This window comes from Polyodon spathula, chromosome 1, assembly GCF_017654505.1.
Source record: "Polyodon spathula isolate WHYD16114869_AA chromosome 1, ASM1765450v1, whole genome shotgun sequence".
Taxonomy (NCBI): domain Eukaryota; kingdom Metazoa; phylum Chordata; class Actinopteri; order Acipenseriformes; family Polyodontidae; genus Polyodon; species Polyodon spathula.
Window position 1 is genome coordinate 93,158,921 of NC_054534.1, and position 22,124 is coordinate 93,181,044.

General features: G+C 36.7%; 1 protein-coding gene across 3 annotated transcripts in view; it reads left to right on the top strand.

The window, feature by feature from the left end:
* LOC121324353 (Kv channel-interacting protein 4) overlaps window positions 1–22,124 on the top strand; it is a 357,785-nt gene that overhangs the window by 316,462 nt on the left and 19,199 nt on the right. For 2 of the 3 annotated variants that reach the window (XM_041266106.1, XM_041266098.1), the window contains exon 2: window positions 9,654–9,778. In XM_041266106.1, the coding sequence (XP_041122040.1) occupies window positions 9,654–9,778 (125 nt within the window). Of the gene's footprint in view, window positions 1–2,243; window positions 2,346–9,653; window positions 9,779–22,124 lie in introns of all 3 variants that reach the window. The other variant, XM_041266111.1, reaches the window with a different exon arrangement.

Below are 22,124 nucleotides of genomic sequence, written 5' to 3' on the forward strand. Positions count from 1 at the left end.
CTATGAGATATGAATGTACTAGCTCTACAATATATATATATATATATATATATATATATATATATATATATATATATATATATATTATATAACATTTCTGTACTGTGGGTGTTGTCGAGTGATTGAAAACGAGACATTTTGTGTTTGAATTGAAAGTGATGGTCTCGAGGAGTCGAATGGGTCAAAGTTCAAGTATATTTTCCTCTAGAGGAATTATCACTTTTTGATGTCACTACTGTGGTATTATGCCTTTTTTTTTTTAGAATGGCTCAGGATGTAGATTTTTTTTAGAATGTCTCAGGATGTAAATATAAGCTATAGCTATATATATCATATATATATCTATATATATATATATTATATATATTATATATTATGGGGGTTTTTTTTTTTGAGCCACTCGGTTACGAAACATGTATCCTACTTGCCGTACACTTTAAAGGCCGATGAATTCTGTATATAAAAACCTTTTAAATCTGAAGTACACTATACTTATGACAGAAAATGACATAAAAACACATTTTAAGAAATTATTTGTTAAGGATTTTTTTCAAGCCTTTTGATCGTATATTTTAAAAAATTTTCCTATTCATGATATCCCATCATAATCAACACCTGTATAAATAATTTGTTTAAACATATGTTTATAAACACTCTTCAAAAAACAGTTATTTAATAAATTAAACAAATGAAATACAGAACCCTGAAAAAAGACATTAGTCCAAAAGTTTGTCCCTGCATGCCTTTGGGTCACATCGTGGCTTGATTCATTTTTAGACGACAACTACATGGGTGTGCACTTTATTCAATAATGCGTGTCTTGTCTGTCTTCCTAGATTTAAAGGCGAAGAGTGGGCAGGCATGCTTCCCATGGGTGTCGTGTCGGGACTAAATAGACTTCCTTATCCCATTCAAATCAAATGTACGACCTTTCAACTCCAGCCCCACCTATACTACATATACTGTGTAGAGGAAGAGAAAATGGAGCTGGCAGATTTGAAAGATCAATTTTCACAGCAAGTTCAAAGCCAAATACAAGCAGACTTGGAGAAAGATTATAATACTTAAAACAACACAATCTAAAACCAACGAGTATGATGTCTATGCATTCACTTTTAGGAAATAAGAGAAAGTAAAAAAAGCAATTTAAAATGATGTTCAATCTGTACTGGAGGGAATTAAAATAAGACAAATCATGCTGTAGTTGTTCAAAGTAGTATCAGGCGTTTTATTTTTCACAAAAAAACTTAAAACAGCAGGTTCGACAGAAGCTGCAAGACACTGCCTTCAGCCTTCATAACATGAAAATAAATGTTTTTGCTTTAATATCTGGAATGTTAGACTTTGTAAGAGGTAAATCTATGATGAAATGCCTGAAGTTGTGTGTGTGTGTGTGTGTGTGTGTTTTCCAAACCCTTTAAGTTTCATACTTTTTTCTAATATATCAGGACACATGGCACTTTTTGTATTCTGTGATGCTTATGCATGTTGTGTCACGTTAGATTTTCAGCCATTCTTTCTAAAATTAAAACATTTTTTGGGACACTTTTGCAAAATTGACTGACTGGTATAGATGAAGGCTGTTGGACAAATTTGTGCACTAGTAATTATTTATTACTGGAAAGCAAAATTGTTAAAAATATGCCATTGAGTGCTTATGGATACCCCTTTGACCCATGATCCCTATTTGGCCAGGCCTTGGTATAGATATGGGTGGACAATCTCTATTCTCCGTTCACGATGCAAAACCTAAACTTTTATGTTATTCTTTACCACATTTCTTGAAATGTATCCTGGATTTGAAAACAATTCAATAAATACAAATTATTCATACTTAGTTAAGAACTCATATGTTTGGTTAATTTTTTTTTTTTTTTTTAGGAATATATGCAAAGTGTAAGACAATGTAGTGTTTATAACTGATTGAGGCTACAGTCACAATGTGTTGGAGCATAGAGGGCATTGGGAAATATTACATATTTTGTGAGTTACAAAATGAATGAGCTGTAGGTCTAAAACACACACTGAGTGCGCATGCTAAATAAATAGGAGTCACATAAAGCAATGTTGTTGTCCTAAATTAAGGTACTCAGTGAAATGCTTGACATGGATGACTATGCCTTTGCCTGATGCTTGTTTCCCCACTCCAGCTCCTCAGCATTGCAGTGTTATGTACATGCAGCATGCACAGAACTCGTCACTGAGAGAGTGGTATTAATCAAGACTGGTGATGTATCTTCTAGGTTTCATCTATCCTCAGAGGAGCATCAAACGCAGCATTAAAGAGCGGCTCATGAAACTCTTGCCTTGCTCAGCTGCTACAAAGGCCTCTACCGATACCCAAAGCAAGTCATTTTTTCTTTTTATTTGCCCTGTGTGTGGTTGTTTTTGCAAAGAGAATAGGTCTCTTGATGGGGAGATTATAATGTACATAAGACAACATTTATTATAGCTATGAACAAAACACAGGCTCCCTGTGCTTCTGAGATTGTCTCCAGAACTCAAGTTGTCTTTGTTTTGCAGGAAGCCTGTCAATGAAAAATACATAATATAAGTTATTTGTTAAAGCAGTGTTCTCCCCATTATTTAAAATTGAATACATTTAATAACCTAATATACGCCATGCAAAAAAAGTAATTTACTTCTGAAGTACAGATCTGTGAAAATGTGAGGTACACAGATAAACCGACAAATAATACATGTAAATGTGTGGTGGTAATTATTGTCTTTTTTTTTTTTTTTTTTTTTTTTTTTTTTTTTTTTTTTTTTTTTTTTTTACAACAATATAATTATGAACTAATTTTATTGTATTAATTATTCTATTATAAGAAAAAAAAAAAACTTAAGACAATAGTTCTTAAAATACAAATATTTCTGATAAATAATGTATGACTTAATAGTTTTACTTTATAATTTTGATTGAGGATTTTGAAGACATTGAAAATAATAAATTATGGTTTACTGAATTCCATTTAATTTGACTCAAAGAAAACCAGCAGAAAGAGGTGTGGTGTGGTGGCAGTTCACTGCAGCATGGACATTTGTTGGTGCTGGCCAGCAGAGAAGGGAGTATGACTGCAAATCCATTTTGCAGATGACAGGGCAAAGTTATGGAAACATGTGTAAAACAGGGATGTAACAGGTGTATTCTTATTGTGACTAATGAGATGCTAATAATGACCCTTTCAGAAGCTTGATGTGATGAATCAGTGAATATACAGAATGTCGTAAAAAGCCAAGTACTCACCAGGTATCTGCTGTTTAGCTTATATATTTATTATTATAACATCATTATGAAAAAAATAATGAAGCAAATTCATGCAGATGTGTTGCGGCCACTGGTCTTTGTCAGTGCAGTAACATAATTTAAATCAAGCACATGCAGGCGAGACATTTATGTCTAAAGCATTAATTATTCAATTATCTTTCAATAAAGCAACAACAATCAAAAATGTAATAAAAATCTTTCTTTCTTGTATCTCAGTAGAGACTGGTTCTGTGTTGTAATTTCTTAATTGATGAGCGTTGGCGAAAAATGACTTCAGTTTTATAGCTCTAAATAATTTAAACAATTCAATGGTAGTGGTAAATGAATCAGCAAGTTTACAAGGAACAAAAGATAAACCCTTGGATAGCAAAGTCAGTTGTCTTTCTGTTAGTTCTTTACCCGATTTGTTAATAACAGAAGTCAATTCTTCTTTTTTGGTGGTTTCTTCGCATCTCTTTTGTCGGCCCTTGCCTCTTCTTGTTGGCCCTTTCTTTCCACATCTGTGTGAGACCTGGTTCAAAGTGAACAGTTCACAGGAATCCCTCCCAGATTTATGGGGATTGAAGTGGTTAATACCCCTTGTTGAGGTGGAGATCGTAATAAACTGTTACTACAAAGGGAAGCCTCTTGGATACATACTTTGCAAACTGAATCTCCTGGTGGCAGGAATGAGGAGCGGTTGTATACACCTTTTTTTTTATAATCTTATCCATTGTTGTTGCGTCTAGTGGTCTGTTATGATTTTGTGTGCTAGTTTGTAATTTTACCATAGATTAGACATAGATATACATATATTTATGTTGGTCTGTATGTTTTAATAATAAAATATATCTGTTTTGTATTTACATTGTTTGAATTATGCACTAATTTATTGATTATTATTGTTTTATTGAAAGATAATTGAATAATTAATGCTTTAGACATATAAATGTCTCACCTGTATGTGCTTGATTTAAATTATGTTACTACACTGATAAAGGCCAGTGGCCGACAACGCATCTGCATGAATTCGCTTCATTCTTTTTTCATAATGATGTTATAATAATAAATATATAAGCTTAACAGCAGATACCTGGTGAGTGCTTGGCTTTTTACAACATTCTGTATATTTACTTGACGCCTATAGCACACCGTCAATGCAAGAACATTGCTCTTTTAGCGTGCTCCTATTTTTTTCAAATGAATCAATGAATAACATCAGAGAACCACAATCATCAATCAAGAGAAGATATACCTGTGGATATAAAAGAGGATTTAAAACATGGACTTGAACTATTCAGTTAATACTTTTGACATAAAACCTTAATAAATCACTCCCCTTATATAAAAAAATGTGGATGAACTGCAGTAAATATCGAATGTCAACAACCATATGTTATATGGCTCACCTTATCGGCACCATTATCCAATAAGGTACTACAGTAGTAAGTTCATGTCTGATCTGCTTATAGAGAATCAGAAAGGATCTAGTCCAGTAAGTCTTCTCGTTTGCTAGTAAACAAGGTCCAGATTGAAGAATTGGGCTGAGTTACATAAGACTGACATTCAGGTTACATGCTCTCAGGGATAGTTTAAAAAAAAGATTAGATTGAAAGTTATCACATTGGGTTGCAAAGCCTTTGAAAAGTTTTGCACAATTAACAGGTTTCATGCGTGATTTGATACTATCAATCGAAGAGTTAATCTCTGGAATAGGAGAATAGAAAACAACAATAGAGTGCAACAATGGGGAATGATGATCCCTTACAGAATCTCTCTCTCTCTCTCTCTCTCTCTCTCTCTCTCTCTCTCTCTCTCTCTCTCTCTCTCTCTCTCTCTCTCTCTCTATATATATATATATATATATATATATATATATATATATATATATATATATATGAAAACACTGCAGATGAAGTGAGAAAAACAAATCCTTTCTGTTCAAGTAAATGGAGAAAAATGAAGCTTGAAGAAGACTCTTTTGTCAATAGCATTGCCTTGCCTCATTTTTATATCATCAAGTAGTTAAGCACCAAAAAGGGGCCACATAGTGACACTGTCACAGGAAGGCAAGTGGTAGCGTGCAAAATGACATCACAGGAAACATGGGATTATCCAAACACTTGCATAGGAACTGTATTATTCCTCGAGAACTCAAAGAATCCCTAGTCTAACCAGCAATAGCTAAGACCAGGTTGTAAACTAAGGTTGCAAAAAATAAAACAGCATCAAGTAAAACTCCTGGTTGAAACCAGCGATGGTTACAACACAGGGCAAAATAAACAGTTCACTGCTTCACTGGCCGTCTTTATATGCTCAGGGAGGTGTAGTGCAATGCTCCTTCAGACCAGGGTGGATCCATGAGTAAGTGGTGAGTCCAAGGTCCTGGCTGGAATAGCTTCAGGCACGAGTTTGTCAGTCTGCAAAAGGTAAACAGTACAAGGTCTCCACAGCAATAAATCCTGACGGCGTTAAAGTTTTGTTTCCAAAGCACAAGGGGGTGAGTGAATGAGCTGCATCCGTTATAAACACCTGAGCCCTGACTGCAATCAGTGCACCCCTAGAGAACCAGCCAATTGCTGTATGCAGCGCAGCTGATCACAGTTTGAAAGCTCTGCTTCGGCACAAAATGGCTGACTTCCGGTTTCACAGGAAGTGCCGGTCTAGTCAACCATTTTGTGTGAGCGTGACCATCCTTACGCAACGCCATCACAGAATGAGAGGGAGACTTACAGCATTGATTCATTCTCTCCCTGTCACACACCCATTGTTCAGACTTTTTTTTTACTCAGGCAGATTTAGCATTGGCACCATTAGCTCTAAGAAGGTGGCAATACATCCATGATAAAAAGCCAAAAAGGCTTTTGCAATCATGTATTGATCAGGTAAAGAGCTGATCTGTGATTGTACCAACTAGTAATGTATGACTGGTTCTGGTAAAGTGAAACATGGACTTTGCAAAGAAAACTAGACTAAACAACTAAACCAATTCCAACACAGCAACATAAACTGCAGAAGGAAGCATGCAGGGAAGAAAAATATTTAAAAAAAAAAAAAAGTATCTGATTTGTGCAGATTCCTAACACACTCTAAAAGAGGCTGGAAGAAACTAATTGTTTCTGATAATGCTCAGTTTGATACACTGTTTAGCAGTCAGTGTCTATTTACACTGGGTGTGTTAAATAACTGAGTTACTCAGAGCCTATCAGTAAAAGAACCCACTTAACGGCATGCTCAATTCTGTATGCTGAGAATTCTTACTCAGCTTGGTTACTTAATGCAACAGATATGTGTCTGTATTGTAATAAAAATTATAGAAACAGTGCCTTTTTGCCTTTGTTAAGACCATGGGGGGGGGGGGGGATTTTCAACTTTGTCAAACAAATCGGTATGTAGCAGTGATTTTGGCATTTTCAAGCGGTCATTATGCCTATTTCATTATTAAATAATCGTGCTAATTTGATTTCCGAAATTATGTTGATTTATGAAATAATGTTACTATCGTAACGGGCATGTGCTATTTCTTATGTTTGTGTTTAAAAGGAAATCCTTGTTAATTGTCATAATTTATCAGGAGTTAATTTGCACTTGGAAAAGGAAGGTTTTAATTAACGAAAACGTTTATAACTCAACTTGAAACCGTATTTAAGTTCTTTGGTGTTAAAAAATAGAATAAAAAAGCTACAGTATGGCTTTGCTGAGAAAGGCAGCAGTAGCTAAATAAATACCATTATTTGTACCCAGTGTATTGTTACAAAAATAACCAATGCAAATCTATATACATACAATATATGGCAATTGACCTCTATTGTAGATTTTATTTGAATTATACAAATACAAACCATTTCATTATACAAAGAGTAAAGTAATGAAATCTTGGTATAGAAAACGGCATTCTAGATATTACAATAAAATTTTGTTACAGGTGATTGTGGATTTGCAATGCGTCCTTGGTTTTTAACACCTGTGTCTAATCCACACACGAATGGAGAACAGGCATACAATAGGAGACACAGATCCGCTAGGAATGTGATTGAGCAGACCTTTGGTTTACTAAAAATGAGGTCTCAGTGTCTCTACAAATCAGGTGGTGTGCTTCAATACGACCCCCAAACTGGGTAGGATCTTCGTAGCGTGTTGTATCCTGCACAACATAACTATACATCAACAACTGCTGGGTGACCAAGAAATGTTTGACGCACTTGAGGAAGGTGAGGAGGAAGGAATGCTTCAACTTGGATCATTGGAGCCTCCTCAGAATATTCCACCCGGAGAAGCCATCAGCATATTTGTAATGTTGTCAGACTCGCCCCACACTTTATGTACAAAGTACACTTTCACCTTCACACGTTTGTATGCATATGAAATGTTCTTATAATACTGTAAGTGCTCGGTGGCTACTTCTAATCATGTTTAATTTATTTATCGCGGAGGTGAGCAAAGAGTCCCAGAGAAAATGTATTCAACATGATTAGACGAATTCACAGAACAATTAAAACAATGTTGTGGCAAAGTGCCCCGCCCCTGGGCTCTTTATTTGTGTTGTATGTTACATGTAGTGTGTTAATGTTGGTGTATAGTCATTGGTACACAGGATATAAATGGGTCTGTGTAACACAAGTGTTTAAAATGTATATTTGTATTTAGGCATGAGGATTGCACAGCACTTCACGTGCAGGTAAAATGTAATAATTTGTGAGCACAGGGAATTGCACTTATTAATTCACGTGCAGTTGTACCAAGACTCCAGCTGAATGATTGATTAGCAATCGAGTCTCGGTACAGCTGCATAAAAGCAGCATGTTTTCACTCACTCGGGGTTGTGTGTTCGGTGAGTGGAGAACGGGATTTGAGACGGAGGTAATAAGAATAGTTAATAGTTAAAATAAAAGCTCACCATGTTTTGTCTGTATAGTTAGTTTTGTTTGGCTACGAGTGCACTGCCCTGTGTCTTGTTTGTCTTTCAACCTTTTATTTTCTGTCTGTTTCGTTATTAAATACTGAACGAGAACAATTGCTCAGCTGTACCAAACCCCACCTCTCTGTTGTTTATTTCCTGGTTCCTGGTTCTGGTCTGACATCACCCACTGCAGCCAGGGTTAGCGAGTTTTTTTTTATTGTAATTTTAAAAGCTTAAAAAATATATAATGAAGTGCTACATACATGATGTACATGTATAATAACTAACAACAACAAACACCAGTGGCACTTTGAATGTATTTATTTATAGCCTACAATCGTACACACTAAAGTACAGACAAAAGTGGAGGTCAGTATAAAAAAATAAATTCCAACCAAGCCCCATCCAAAATAAAATGGCCAATTAAAATACTATTTTTTCCTTCTCTACCTGCATGTCAGCCAGTGCCTATCTCTGACACCTGCTGCACCACAGCCTGGCGATTTTCAACCATACGACTCTGTGGTCGTTAGGTTTTGCACAACTACCAGCTGATGCCCTTGTTGGTCCTTCATGGTATCCAATATCTTGATGATGTAACCTTGCCCATTATTTACCTCCTTCTGTGCATTTAGCAAGTGAAACAGAACATCTCCGATATCAGCTGTGGTATTCATCTGGCAGGGGAAGAAGTCCAGCTTGCAGGTGCAATTGGAGGGAATGACCTCCTGTTTTGATCGGATATTATCGCTGCCCTTATTCTAGGTGGTGTGCTGGGAGAGGGTGATGGTGCATTGTTTTGGAGCTCGCATCCTTTTGAATTTGAGCAGCTGCACAAATTAGGAACACAGCTCTGTACCTTGTATTGTAATATTAAATATATAGACATTTTTTTATTGTATTTTGTTTTTTATTTATCACCAAATAAAATTGCAAAATGCATGTTCAAAGAGTTGTATATAGTAATCCGTGGCAAAATATCCACCCGAATGAGAGTAAATGACTAATGGGGTTTAAGGTTTTTCTTGTTTTGTTTTTGTTTTCATCTATGCCGTCTGATTTTTACCCACACACCAGATAATTGTAAATCAGCGTATTATGCTTCCATTCGTTCCCCTTATCTCGTCGTTGAGACAAAAAGTGATGTGCGTGACCTCATCGACTCAATTTCAAAGCATTACATTGATTTTATTAACACATTCCATCTGAAAATCTATTGCTACTAAAGCTATCACTTTCAAATGCTGATGTTTGAACCCCCCCCCCCCATTTACTGTATTTGTACACAGTGACACACTACAAAAAAAATTATGAAACGGATCATATAATTATACAATATTTTTTGGTAAGTTGTTTTAGCCGGTGTAGAAGGTTCTTTTTTAACTAATCAGTGTATTTTTTTATATATATAAAAGACATCTGTTATCTTCCAGCTTACCAAATTTAACACGTACGAATTTAAACTGTATGGTTTCTCCCCTGCTAAGTGTTAATTTTGTTTTATAGACAGCATCGAAGATGAATTGGAATTGGCCACTGTCCGCTACCGTCCTGAGGGCCTGCAACAGCTGGAGGCACAAACACGATTCACAAAGAAGGAGCTTAAAATCTTCTACAGGGGATTCAAAAACGTAAGCACATTAATCCTCTATCAGTTTGTATGTGAATAAACGACTTAATTACCGTTGCTTTTGAAACTATCTGGAAATAGTTGCTATCATTGTTGGTTAACATAGGAGGTAGGATAGGGCTCAATCTAATGTTTGCCACCTAGTTTGAATTTCCGTTTAGAAGTGGTGGTCGGGATGATGGGGAGTAGTGTACTATTTGAGGGTTCCACTCTAATAATTATCTGAAAACTGTCTCATGGAATTGAACTAATCTCCCAAACCGTGTCTGTCACAATCTTATTCCTTTTCAGTAAAGTACCTTGGGTAAATGCCAATGTAATCAAAAGGCAGCCACACAGATTGTGTTATTGCTTTGATTAGTTTAATTGATTGACAGTATTTCTGGATGTAAAAGGGCTGAAAAGGAGGGTGTCATTCAATTGAATCTTGAAAGCAGGCTTTTTTTTTACTCAATTATAGGAACAGTGGTTCATTTTGTATCTAGGATGTGTGGGATTCAGTTTCTAAAATGTATTTTGTTCTTAAACACTTAAACAATATACTGTCCACTAACAAATTGCAATGCTATTTTATGGCACTTTCACACCTAGTTCGTTTGACCCTTTGATGCAGATTGAAGTGCAGTTCGGTTATATATGAAACCACCGTGAACCACATGCTCGCATCAGGATGCACATCGAACCAAGTGAAACAAGATCACTTCACACGGTGGTCTTGGTTTGCTTGGAAGTGGACTCAGCACATTTGCCACTTTGCTCCTTTTCAATTTTTTGCAATGTGAAACCAAACGTATTCCAGTTCACTTGGAAACAAGACTCCAAACAGCGAAGCAAATTATTATTATTATTATTATTATTATTATTATTATTATTATTATTATTATTATTATTATTATTATTATCTGCTTGAAATGTCTTCTAAACACCAGCCTCAATATATATACAGTATATATATATTTTTTTTTTCTGATCGTGACACTGCGTGCTCTGTTTCTTCGGCAATGATTTGATGTTGCATGCACCAAATAAACCAAGAGAACATGGACAACAGCACATCACGTCAAGTATGATGGAAAAGGTTTTTCCCAGAGAGAATTTCCTCTCTAGTAATCAGCAAGAGAGCCAAGTGCATTTTTAAAAATGCAATGTGAATCCAAAAGAAATCTGGTCTGGATGAAGCTCCAAGTGAACCAAAAGTTCACTTGAAGTTCTCTGGTGTGAAACAAACTGAAGCAGACCTGAAAAAAAAAAAATCGGTTAGCACATTTTCACACTTAGTTCGCTTGTGTGATCCACACCAGAAAAAATCAAGCAAACTTGAGTTTCTTTTTAAGGTGCATTTAAATGTGTTTGTTTAGTAAGGTGACCAGACGTCCATTTTAGACAGGACAGTCCCACTTTTGGAACTGATCTCAGTGTCCCCTGAAACTTTCTTGGGATGGTCATTTCATCCTGTTTCCCCCCCCCAGAGTGTTGTTGTGCCGGTAACAGAATATTGTGTTTTCATGCAGGCTGCTGTGTTACTACCATATCTGACTTATTACAGTACAATGACACTTGATAAGGTTGATCGACCAGTAAAAAGTGACTGCACAGTACCGTGCAAATCTGGAGAATTACTGAACAATCAACGTTCATAATTGTAACCAATCACAGAGAATCGCAGTTGGGTTTATCCAATGTCTGTTGCTAAAACGAACAGACGGCCATCCTCATCTGAATCACCCTCACTGCCTAAATAGGTCTGACTACTGTAGTCTAACAGTAACGGTTCATACAGGTACCATCTATATTGTGTTGGAACTCTTCATCCATGATATGTGTATATCTGCGTGCAAACCACTTTGCTTCCTATAGGAGACAACTGCGAAAATCAACACTGTCATGTCACATCACTGTCATATTTACAACGCAACACACTGAAGCTTGTCGTGGTCTGAGCACTTTGTGCATCAAAATATGAAAAAAGTAGAAACATATTTTCTATTGAAATAAGTCTATATTCACTTTCAGATCACCACAGAAACATGTTAGTGAATAATTTATGAACTAGTTATTTTCACATTTGCGTGTTGTGTGATAATGTTTAAATACAGGAAAGGCCTGGTTTGCAGATTAGACACTGGAGGATAGCAAAGAGACAGATTTCCATTACAGTAGATGTTAAGACTTCTTGCTGATATTGGACAGCTCTCTCGCTAAGATAAGCCTCAACTAAGACACAGATCACTAATGTGATCCATCTGCGTTTCCTTCCATCTGATGATGTAGATATCCTTCTGCCTGGTGTTGATGGCTGAAGTGGCACCTTACATCCTTGGTGTTTCGTCGACTAGCCCACAATACCTTGAGAGGGCTCAACAGCATCACCCCCCTCATTCAGTTGTAATGTCATACTTTTATTTGCTTGTGATAGTTTTGCTATTATGCTTAAAGAATATGCTTGCTGCAATAGTAATTCAATCTTTAACACTATTAGCATCATTTCACTGAATAGCCCCGTGCTGCGCCAGTTATTAAGTCAGCCTTTGCCAGGGCAGAGCCCTGCGTATAAATAGGGGGCAGGGCAAAGCTGGGCTGGTTAAATGAAATGTTTTGGGATTATGGTTTGGGTGATTTAAGATATATGTATTGTTGTGTAGTTAAATGTGGTCTGGTAGAGGTAATTGTAGCAGTTCGCCTCTGCCAGATATCTCACGTGAATGCGTGGTCGGTAGCAAATTAATTAACAGATGGGCTGTCAAACACGCAGATTTAAAATTGGACAGATAAAATCTGGAGATAGTAACATGTATAAAAACTGGTAGCTTTTGCTGATCGGGCTGAGTGTTCAAGGAGGAACATGAGCGAGCGAGAAAGTGATCGAGACCTGAAAGGGATCACAACAAAAGTAAAAAGCGAGGAAAACAAACAAGTGCTACGCGTGCTGGAAGGAACAGCATGCTAATGTTATAGGATCAGTGATGGCGACTGCCCAGTCTGACCTAAGTATTGTTTTGTTTTATGTGTTCGACTTTGTTTTGTTTAAACCTTTTTATTTTGCTCGGTGAGCTGTGTGTTTTTGTAAAGGTGCGTTATTTATTTTTGGTTGCAAAAAAATACGTGCACCGGTGCTTTCAACCAGCAGTACCTGGGTCAACTTCCTGATCTGGGGACATCACCATAACTGTCCTGCCACACCCCTTTGTATTTTTTTTTTTTGTGATGTGCTGTTGTGTACATGTGACATTAGGTCACTGTTGTCTGGTGGTGTGTATGTTTGTTTTTTGACAAGCCCCGCGTTGCGTATGTGCAACAATGGGAGACACTTTTCTTGGTGCTTGCTGAAGTACATCACCCTACGATTTTCTTTGCTGTTTGGAGCAGTTAGTTTTCAAGTGAACTGAAATGCGTTTTGTTTCACATTGCAAAAAGTCGAAACAGAGCAAAGTGGCAAACATACCAACTCCCCTTCCAAGAGAAGCAAAACTACCATTTCAAGTTATCTCGGTTCACTTGGTTTGATGCACATCCTGGTGTGATTGTGTGGTTCTCAGAGGTTTCGCATATCACTCCAAGAGAACCAAACCACACTTCAATTTGCATCATACAATCAAACGAACTAAGTGAACCACGATTCGAGTCACTTTCAAGTAGGTGTGAAAGTGTCATATCTCTCAAGCACACTGCATACTGCAGAATTGGGTAAGGTTATATAGTTGCCAAATAGTGGACAACTAAAGACATAGTAGGGGTAAAAGTCAAGTTACAAAACTAATCTGAGACAAGGTAGGTTTTCGTTCCAACTAAAAAGTGGATTAAACAGTGGCCCTTATTTTGATTTCTGTTTCTAGTAATTTGTGTGTCTTAATATTTAGTTCCTTTGCTTTATTTTTTGGTTAATGCATGTCATTTTCTCTTTCATACAAAATTGCGACTATAAACTCCTACACATACAGCATTGGAATTTATTATAATGGGAGTCCTGAAAACATATGGTAGAATATACAGAGACTATGTTGTTTGTAACAATTAACATCAATAGTCTTTTTTTTGTCTCTGCCTGCTGTTTTTAGAAATAAAATTCACATCTAATTCAATCAAAAGCTAGTAACACAGTTAAAAAAATAAAATGCAGCCCAAGATTAAATAAATTAGAAATAATGTAACACACTTCATAGCTTATAAATTAAACCAAATACTATGTTGTTCACTCTCAGATATCTACTAACAGACATAACGGCTTTTGCTCTCTTACTGACTTACTATAGGCTGGAATCAAAGCAGAGACCAAAGGGTGAACAATATGTTAGAAACGAGTTAAGCTTTAAACACAAAAATAAATATGACTTTTTCCCCGGGGTTATTGGGTAGAAAATATTGCAGAAATAAAATGCTACCGTATGAATAAACCATTTCCACCTTTCACTGCAAGGTCACCTCAGGTGTTTTGGATTATTCCTTTGACTTCTTTCACATTATTTTACAATATATTATGCATTTCCCAACCGAGTAGTCTCCCTGCTGCTAAATTACATACACCTCCCACAACCTGAATGAATTAAAGTGCCTAAATGGCATTTTGAAATTAGACTTAATTGTTGGGTTTACAACATTTGTTTTGACATGAGTTGCTTCAGTAGTGTAACTAAATGAATTGGCACAGCTGGCGATATAAAGTGGTAGTCACAGAACAGTCTGATAAAGTGATTTCTTACTTACTGTTTCTTTGTAAATATTTATGAATTTCCAGTTTTGTGCTTATTGGAAGATTGAAAATAGTTTGAAGGAAATTTCATACATTAGCACTTTTCAAATGAAAACAGAATCCTTTAAAGGTTTCTTTCTCATATTGCTGTATGCATAATTTGAGTCATATAAAATAACTGTAAATTAATTTGTTTTCTAATACCCCTGCACAGCATCTTGGAATGCAAATTATCATAAACAGTTACTGAAAAAGAATGAGATCAGAGGAAAAAAAAAAAAAAAAAAAAAAAAACTGTTCTGAATCATTATTGATCTGCAGATTCCTTTTTTGTTCCCTTACATGTATTATAATATTTGTGTCTTTCTCACTCAAAAACAAAACTCTGTTTATAATACAGTAATAGACTTTCCATTTTAAATTTAGCAAAATTGTGGTCCTGGCAGAAAACTCGCTTTAACCTTAGATCAAATCACATAAACATCAAGGATCCGTTATGTATCCGCTGTGCGCCAAAGTTCGCCTCCTCCTGTCTTTTTGGCTTTGTCTGAGGGGAGAATAGCTATCCTGCCCCCATGCCTATGGCTTCCCTGCGGTCAGCCTCTCCACTTATCTGTGAGCTAATTTATGGGCCGGGGCACCTTGATAGGCAAGGCCAAAAGCCAAATAATGCAGTGTAAAATATGTATAATGTAGTAGCATTATCTAGTCTATGTTTTAAAAAAATATATCTTATTGCATTAGTTTCCCGACTGAGCTGAAAGTGTTTATTAGCCCTTTAGGCTGTGATGGGTTACCTTTGATTGAAAACAATTCATAAAAGTATTAGTTTGTATACTGTTTGAAAATATACTATATACAGGAATGTATGTAGTCATTATGATAAATTAAAATGGAATTCTGTGGCAGTGTGCCCTTCCCCTGTGTGCATTTATGTGCGGTGTGTGGTGTATTAATGTTTGTGTATATGTATTGGTGCACAGGATATAATGTAGGGTTAGGTAGCACGAGTGTTATAAAGTGTATATTTGTATTTACACACGAGGATGGCAGATGTTTGGAAGTACAGGAAGTGAAGCAAGGGTGAATGTTTCCTTCACTCTAGGATGAGAGAGAGCGAGAGAGATTGATGAAGAATCAAAGATAAGAATTGATAACAATTACTATCATGCAGGCCAGCACTATACTTCTTGTGTGTTTAGTGTTCGTCCAGTTTGTTAGTGTCTATCTGTTTTGGCCATTTTGTGTTCAAACCTTTTATTAATTTATTATTTACAATAATAAAAGTGCAAGTAGTGCACAGTCTGCTGTCTGCTGTGGATTTCCTTTACTTTCACTCACCTTGTCACCTCTCAGTGCCGTGTTTCTTCCGGGTCTGACGTCACAGTACAGGCTAGCTTGCCACAAATTCCCTTCAGCAATTTACTCAAATGTTGCTTAAGAGTAAATCTTGATAAGTAAACCCAGCTTGTATATTTCAGTTAAGTCATTATTGTATTTCACAGTCTAGTTGGAAAGCAATTTACACGCATAATAAAATAATCCAGGAATGTTCTGTAGTCATGGACAAACATACCACTTTGGAATTGCTCCAGGATTTCAGTGCAATCATGACAATACAGTAACACAACAGCAAAACACATAGAAAGCCACAGACAGGGTACTGACCAAATCAGTTCCAGTGCAGTCATGACAATACAGTAACACAACAGCAAAAAATAGAGTCTGTCCCAGATGAGGGTTACTGACCAAATACAGGATTTCAGTGCAATCATGACAATACAGTAACACAACAGCAAAACACATAGAAAGCCACAGAGATACTGTCCAGATACTAACATGATAACAAACCTATAGCTGTAAGGATCAGATGTAGAAAGACACTCTGGACCATGAGAATCCTCTCATTTTCCTAGAATGGCTATTGATGTCTATACCAGTCCACATTAATCAACGGGCTGTAATTACAGTAAGCTAATATATTGCAATATAAAGACACTGCGGCAGAGATAGCAGATTACATTTAATGTGTTGTTTGTTTAGCTTACTGCTATTGTTGCTGGGCTGAAGACTTTCAAGATGTATTTGATGATGAGTTTGCAGAACATTTTCTGGCAGTCAGTGGGACCATTGATATATTTTCATTTCAAACTTTTGCCTGTGTGGATGTGTTAAAACAAAAATGTGCAATAAAACAGATGTTAGTCTGGGAATGATTCCAATTAAAGAGCATTTGAATTGGAACATTATTGTTTGTTGGTATTGTAAAGAACAACAGATGGCAGCTGAACATTACATTTTATAATGTATTTACAGAACCACTGCCCCAGAGTTCAAAGGCTCTGTACTGCAGACCCTTTGAATGACACTGGAAGAGCGTGTGATTTTTGATATCAGTAGTAGAAAGTATTAGAAGCACAGTGTAAAAAAGTGTTTTTTTTTTTTTTTCAAATATTTTGTGTGCAATTGTAAAAATTAAAAAAAAAAGACTAATGTTTGCCTAAATGTATGCAAAAATGTTGTTATTTATTTTGCAGGAACATCCACATCAACGTGGAGAATATGTTAAAAATGCAAGCAATTCAGTTTCTTATCTTTCCTTCCTATTCAGAAAAGGAGGCATCCACAAAAGATTTAAAATAAACAATTCTGTATTGCATTTGACAAATGCTCATGCCCATAATGAAACTTAATATAATCTTCCCCATGGCCTCGTCCGTCGGCGCTCGATAGCTGCCCCTATGCGCTGACCGATCTATGATGTAATGTATATTGATTGAATGACAACTAATGACAGCAGGCAGTACAAGTGGCACTCTGGGCCACCTTCCCCCTAGACAAGGCATGCTGCATAGTGGAGGCAGGGGAGGAGGATGACCAAAGAAATGACAAGGAGGCGTAGACGAGAAGGCTGTTTAAAGGAACAGTTTGATTACGCATGTAATTAGTGGGTGGATTCTCCTTTCAGAAACACATAGGCCCATATTCATAAAACTTACTGTCTCCTTTATCATGTCTAATAGTGTTTAGCATGACAGTATTTCATCGGGTGAAACGCCATTTAGCGTCAGAAAACTTCACTCATCGTGACGTTTTTCTTACTTGCTGTAAGAAAATGCCAGGCTTCGGTGTGCTTCTGTGGACTGTACGTCAAGGGGAGTGAGACGACCCCGCAGATTTCAGCTGCGACTTGTGCTGTGTCAAACGACCTTAATACAGAACGTTGCATCAAAGCGTCAATGTCAAGTGTGAACTTCATTTTTTAGAATACTAGACATCCTATGGAGGCATTCACACTGGACACGTCGCGTAAAAACGCAGGCGTCAAAAATAGACCTTGGCCTATTTTTCTCTGCGCGTTGGCCATAGATTTGTCTCTCTAACCAATCACACTATAGCTCTCACCCCCTCGTTGGCATGACAATAAATAAACAGGTAGCCCCTACTGTATTTCATAAACACAAACAGAGATTGGCTTAATAAAAATGAACGATTTAAAACAGTAGATACTGCCGAAATGAAGTTTCCTTAAAGATAATGGAAACAAATAGAGCTACAGTAAAGAAAAAAGAAAACTTTCAATGATTTTTAACAGCAACACAAAATGAGACCCGATGTGTTAAAAAAAACACTTCCATCTGAATTAAATGAACACATGCATAATATATATATATAATATATATACATATATATATATCTATGATATATATTATATATATATATATAATATATATATAATTGTATTAATAATGACTATAAAATGTAATAAATTGTTTTAAAATATGAGTATATCTCGGGACACAAAGTTTCAAAAATACACATTGATCTTTAAACATGAATCACATATGTCAATTTTTTAAGATTAAGAACTTCAAGCATAGCCTGTATATTAAAAATCAGCAACATACATTAATGATTCTGTTCTGGTTAAAGTGCTACAGCAAGCCGAAAGTAAAGTCCTATACTGTTAAGAACATAAGAAAGTTTACAAACGAGGAGGCCATTCGGCCCATCTTGCTCGTTTGGTTATTAGTAGCTTATTGAACCCAAAATCTCATCAAGCAGCTTCTTGAAGGATCCCAGGGTGTCAGCTTCAACAACATTTCTGGGGAGTTGATTCCAGACCCTCACAATTCTTAGTGTAAAAAAGTGCCTCCTATTTTCTGTTCTGAATGCCCCTTTGTCTAATCTCCATTTGTGACCCCTGGTCCTTGTTTCTTTTTTCAGGCTGAAAAAGTCCCTTGGGTCAACACTGTCAATACCTTTTAGAATTTTGAATGCTTGAGTTAGGTCGCCACGTAGTCTTCTTTGTTCAAGACTGAACAGATTCAATTCTTTTAGCCTGTCTGCATACGACATGCCTTTTAAGCCCGGAATAATTCTGGTCGCTCTTCTTTGCACTCTTTCTAGAGCAGCAATATCTTTTTTATAGCGAGGTGACCAGAACTGAACACAATATTCAAGATGAGGTCTTACTAGTGCATTGTACAGTTTTAACATTACTTCCCTTGATTTAAATTCAACACTTTTCACAATGTATCCGAGCATCTTGTTAGCCTTTTTTATAGCTTCCCCACATTGTCTAGATGAAGACATTTCTAAGTCAACAAAAACTCCTAGGTCTTTTTCATAGATTCCTTCTCCAATTTCAGTATCTCACATATGATATTTATAATACACATTTTTATTTCCTGCGTGCAGTACACACTTTTCTCTTAAATGCCATTTGCCATGTGTCTGCCCGTTCTGAATCTTGTCTAGATCATTTTGAACGACCTTTGCTGCTGCAACAGTGTTTGCCACTCCTCCTATTTTTGTGTCGTCTGCAAATTTAACAAGTTTGCTTACTATACCAGAATCTAAATCATTAATGTAGATTAGGAATAGCAGAGGACCTAATACTGATCCCTGTGGTACACCACTGGTTACCACACTCCATTCTGAGGTTTTTCCTCTAATCAGTACTTTCTGTTTTCTACATGTTAACCACTCCCTAATCCATGTACATGTGTTTCCTTGAATCCCAACTGCGTTCAGTTTGAGAATTAATCTTTTGTGCGGGACTTTGTCAAAAGCTTTCTGGAAATCTAAATAAACCATGTCATATGCTTTGCAATTATCCATTATCGATGTTGCATCCTCAAAAAAATCAAGCAAGTTAGTTAGACACGATCTCCCTTTCCTAAAACTATGTTGACTGTCTCCCAGGACCCTGTTACCATATAGGTAATTTTCCATTTTGGATCTTATTATAGTTTCCATAAGTTTGCATATAATAGAAGTCAGGCTTACTGGTCTGTAGTTACCTGGTTCAGTTTTGTTTCCCTTTTTGTGGATCGGTATTACGTTTGCAATTTTCCAGTCTGTCGGTACCACCCCTGTGTCAAGAGACTGCTGCATGATCTTGGTTAGCGGTTTGTAAATTACTTCTTTCATTTCTTTGAGTACTACTGGGAGGATCTCATCCGGCCCAGGGGATTTGTTTATTTCAAGAGCTCTTAGTCCCTTTAACACTTCTGCCTCAGTTATGCTAAAGTTATTTGAAACTGGGTAGGAACTGGATGACATGTGGGGCATGTTGTCAGTATCTTCCTTTGTAAAAACTTGTGAAAAGTAATCATTTAATATATTTGCTATTTTTTTTTCTTCATCTACAATTTTGCCATTTGTATCTCTTAAACATTTAATCTCCTCTTTGAATGTTCACTTGCTGTTGTAGTATTGGAAAAACATTTTGGAATTGGTTTTAGCTCCCTTAGCAATGTTCATTTCTATTTCTCTCTTGGCCTTTCTAACTTCCCTTTTGACTTGCGTTTGCAGTTCCGTGTACTCTTTCTGGGTACTTTCTTTTTGGTCCTTTTTTAATGCTCTGTAAAGTGCCTTTTTTCTCTTAATATTTTTTTTTTTAAATTGATCTATTAAACCATTTTGGCAATTTAGTTTTACATTTAGATTTGTCTACTTTAGGGATGTAATTGTTTTGCGCCTCTAGTACTACATTTTTGAAGAACAACCATCCTTCTTCTGTGGGTGTTTTCTCTATTTTACTCCAATCTACTTCTGTTAGTCTCTGTTTCATACCTTCATAGTTTGCTTTTCTAAAATTGTAAACCTTAGCTTTAGTCATTACTTTTGGGGATTTAAAAAACACTTCAAATGAGACCATGTTGTGGTCTGAGTTTGCCAGTGGTTCTCTGACCTCTGTTTTAGTTATTCTGTCTTCGTTATTTGAAAAGACTAAATCAAGGCATGCCTCCCCTCTAGTTGGTGCCTTGACAAATTGTGTTAGGAAGCAGTCATTTGTCTTTTCCACCATTTCAATTTCATCCTTCGTGCTACCCACCGGGTTTTCCCATTTTATATGGGGGAAGTTGAAATCCCCCATTAGTATGGCTTTTCCTTTCCTACACGCATTTATAATGTCATTGTATAACAAATTATTTTGCTCACCGTCTGAATCTGGCGGTCTATAGCATGCTCCTATTATTATGCCCTTTGAATTTTTGTCCGTTATTCTGACCCATATTGATTCGACTTTATTTTCTTTGTCCAGGTTTAACACCTGGGCTTCAAGACTGTTTTCTTATGTATAGCGCTACCCCTCCTCCTCTTCTGTCCTGCCTGTCTTTCCTATACAGTGTATACCCACAAATATTATATTCGTCCCCATCACTCTCAGACAACCACGTTTCTGTAACACCTATCACATCATAGTTACTTGTTAGTGCAGTAGCTTCAAGTTCTAGAATTTTGTTTCTGATACTTCTAGCATTTAGATAAATACATTTAATGGTTGTCTTACCTGAGTTGTTGTTCTTGTTTTGATGCGGTCTCCCTTCTGTTTTTTTGTTGATTTCTCCCCCCTTCCTTTCTAGTTTAAATGCTTCTGAACCTGCTCAAGGATCTTTTCTCCGAGTAGACTGGTTCCCTTGTTATTTAAGTGCAGTCCATCCCGTCTATACAGATAGTCCTCGTTGTAGAATGTGGTCCAATGATCAAGATAGGTGAAGCCTTCCCGTGTGCACCACATCTTCAGCCATGCGTTTTGATTAATTATTTCCAGCTGTCCATATGGTCCTTTGCAAGGTGCCGGTAGTATACCAGAAAATACCACAGTTTTGGTTTTCTCTTTTAATTTCCTTCCTAGCTCTCTGAATTTGTTTTGCAGGGATTTTGGTCTGTCTCTTCCAATGTTGTTTGTACCGATGTGGACGACTACTACCGGGTCGTCTCCTGTTCGTTCTAGGAGCCTGTCCACGTTTTCAGTGATGTGCTTGACCGAGGCTCCCGGAAGGCAGCACACTGTTGTAGTAAGGGGGTCCAAACTGCGAATTGAACTTGCTGTGTTTCTCAATATGGAGTCCCCAACAATCATGACCTCCCTTCTTTTTGCTGTCTGGTCACCACTGTCAATAGGGTCCTGGATGTTGTTCCTTTCGTTCTCTTGTTGTTGGTTCTGCTCATCAAAATTCTGAAGTGACTCAAATTTGTTGGTTGTTTTGATTTCTGGTGGTTGTGTTGGACGAAGTTTCTTTTTTACCCTGTTCTGCCTACCTGAACCCAGCTGTTCTGACCTTCTATCTCCCTGGTGGCTTTCAGTCTGTTAGGGGTGATGCAGACTTCCATGAATTGTGGGTGTGCCAGTAGCTCAAGATCCTGT